Below are 2,535 nucleotides of genomic sequence, written 5' to 3'. Positions count from 1 at the left end.
GACCCCAAGGGCTGGAATTCTCTGGAAACCAGCTCCTGTCGTAATCCTGCCTGCTCCCCTCTGCCAAGGAGAACACTTGTTTTGTCCCATCTCAGTGTCTCTGAGTCTGCGCGCAGCCTCCTCGGGACATCATAGCGGAGGTCTCACTGTGGCACTGTGTGGCCTCCCAAGCTGGGCTCCCACCCTGTTTCTGCACCTTCGTGTCTTTGAATCACTCTTCCCTTGTTCCTGTTCCTCGCTTGCCCCCAGGCCACCTGCGTCTGCACACCGACCCCACTGCTGCTGGCTCTGGGGATTTGGGCCCAGCAGACCAGTCCCTGTGCCTCGGCTGGCCTGCTAAGTGGGGATGCTGACTGACCGCACCCCAGAGGGCCCTGTGAGGCCAGAGTGATGACACACAGCAGAAGTGCTGGGGACAATGCCCAGCACGTGTTAGGCACTGAATCAGTGTTCGCTGTTGTTCTTAACAGATGGCAATGACAAGCGAGCCGGATCGGCCTGTCCCTTCAGCCTGCTTGCTTTGTTGTGGATGATGAAAATACAAGAAGGGGTCAGGAGGCTGCATTCGGGTGTGGGGTCCCCAAATAAGAAAACCCCAGGCCCTCCGCCCGAGAGCAGGAGCTTCCCAAGTACGTACTCAGTACAAGCTCAACTCACATTACATCACAACCCACTTACTTGTCCTTAAGCCTATCCTTCATGTATCAAAAAATTAATAGAAGTTAATTAAAAATTTTAGAACACTTGTAGATTTACAGAAAAGTTGACAGTACAGAGAGCTCCCATATACCTCTCCCCTGCACAGAATTTACGCTACTATTAAGGACGTGTATTAATGTGGCACATTTGTCACAACTAGTGAACTGATACTCATACATTATTATTAACTAAAGTCTGCAGTTTACATTGTCTCACTCTTTCTCTTGTACAGGACTATGGGTTTTGACAATGTGTACTGATGCCTTGTGTCCACCAGTATAGCAGCATAAAGAATAGTTTCTCCTCCATACAAATCCCCAAAGCTCCACCTATGGTTCCTCCTCCCCGCGAACCCCGGACGCCACTGATCTTTCTCCTGGCCCTAGAGCTTTGCCTTTTCCAGAATGGCATACGATTGGAATCATACAGTACGTGGCCTTTTGAGATTGGCTTCTTTCCCTTGGTCCTGTGCTCTTAGGGTTCCCTCATGTCTTTTCCTGGCTTGGTAGCTCATTTCTTTTTAGCACGGAATAATATTCCCTTGTATGGATGCATTACGGTTCTTTATCCACTTACCCACTGAAGGACATCGTGGTTGCTTTAAGTTTTGTCAATTATGAATAAAGCTGCTATAAACATTCATGTGCGGGTTTCTGTGCAGACATGTTTTCAGCTCCTTTGGGTAAATACAAAGTGTGAGTGCTAAATCATATAATAAGAATACATTAAGTTTTGCAAGAAACCCCAACTGTATTTCGAAGTGGTTGTACCATTTGTATTCCCATGGGCTTGACTGCTTTTTCTGAGTATAAGGTTAGAACATGTCTGTAGGATGCTGTAGTGAGAGTCCCAATTCTTCACCCCTCCCTGCCCCCGCACTCCTTGCTATGTGACTAGTACGTGTCTCACTAGGACTGTGAGCTCAGCCACATGACTTGTTTGGGCCAGTGGGATGTTTAGCAGGTGTGACGGGGCAGAAGCTTTCAATCCTCTTCCATGATTGGACTTGCGTTTCTGTTGTTGCCGTGAGACTACCTCTAGGCTCGCCCACACCATAAGAGATAACGTGGCACAGAGTCACCTCGACTGTCCCAGCCAAGGCCAGTCTAGATCAGCCGGCCTATGCTCCAACAGGAAAGAGCCCAGACAAGGTCAGCAGAGTCACCTGGCCACAGTCTGAGTGTGAGCAGTAAACCCTGCTGCAGGCCGGGAGAGCTGTGGTGGCGTTACTGTCGCATTAGGTAACTGATGCAATTCTCAGTTAGAAAACTGAAGCCAAATAGAAAAGGGTAAAAGATTAAAACTGCCTGAGATCGCGGAGGCAGCCACTGTGACATCTCTTCATACACATGTGTGCGCACACCATACACACCTCCATCCATATCCATGGTCACAGACTTAGTGTCACTTTGGCAAGATGGGGGAGGGTTTTGCGGCGAAGGCCGTAAAGGTAAGGGTGTGATGTCTCCCTCATAATGACCGTTGTTTGCCTCAGCGTATCTGGGAGGAGGTAACTGATGAAAGCTGCACCATTAGGCGTGGAGAGAGGAAATCGAATGGCCGGGGTCTCAGAGAGATTGAACGACATCGTGAAACATGATGGGTAAGACATCCAGGACAACAACAGAAACAGGGACGGGGCCTTGGGAAAGATCTAGTTGGCTCATGCAAAACCCCGTCTTGTTGTCTGGGACCCTGGGGTTCATCCATTCTTTCGATGATTATTTATTGATGCATTTTACGTGTCATCACATCTTAGGAGCGAGGCCCTGAAAAGGTGACTGGGACATGGTTGGTCCTTTTCCCTGAGGAAAGAGTGACCGAGTAATTAGGTAC

The 2,535-nt window shown here is 49.0% G+C and overlaps 1 protein-coding gene across 1 annotated transcript in view; it reads right to left on the bottom strand.

The window, feature by feature from the left end:
* Nucleotides 1-1,328, bottom strand: part of LOC111733927 (interleukin-4 receptor subunit alpha-like) — a 5,458-nt gene extending 4,130 nt beyond the window's left edge. The window contains exon 1 of the mRNA XM_023526077.1: nt 1,276-1,328. Within this exon, the coding sequence (XP_023381845.1) occupies nt 1,276-1,289 (14 nt within the window). The 5' untranslated portion in view covers nt 1,290-1,328. The remainder of the gene's footprint in view (nt 1-1,275) is intronic.
* Nucleotides 1,329-2,535: the final 1,207 nt, after the last annotated feature.

This window comes from Pteropus vampyrus, unplaced genomic scaffold (assembly GCF_000151845.1).
Source record: "Pteropus vampyrus isolate Shadow unplaced genomic scaffold, Pvam_2.0 Scaffold695, whole genome shotgun sequence".
NCBI lineage: Eukaryota > Metazoa > Chordata > Mammalia > Chiroptera > Pteropodidae > Pteropus > Pteropus vampyrus.
The sequence above is the reverse complement of the archived record's forward strand: the minus strand, read 5'-3'. Positions and strand labels throughout refer to the sequence as shown.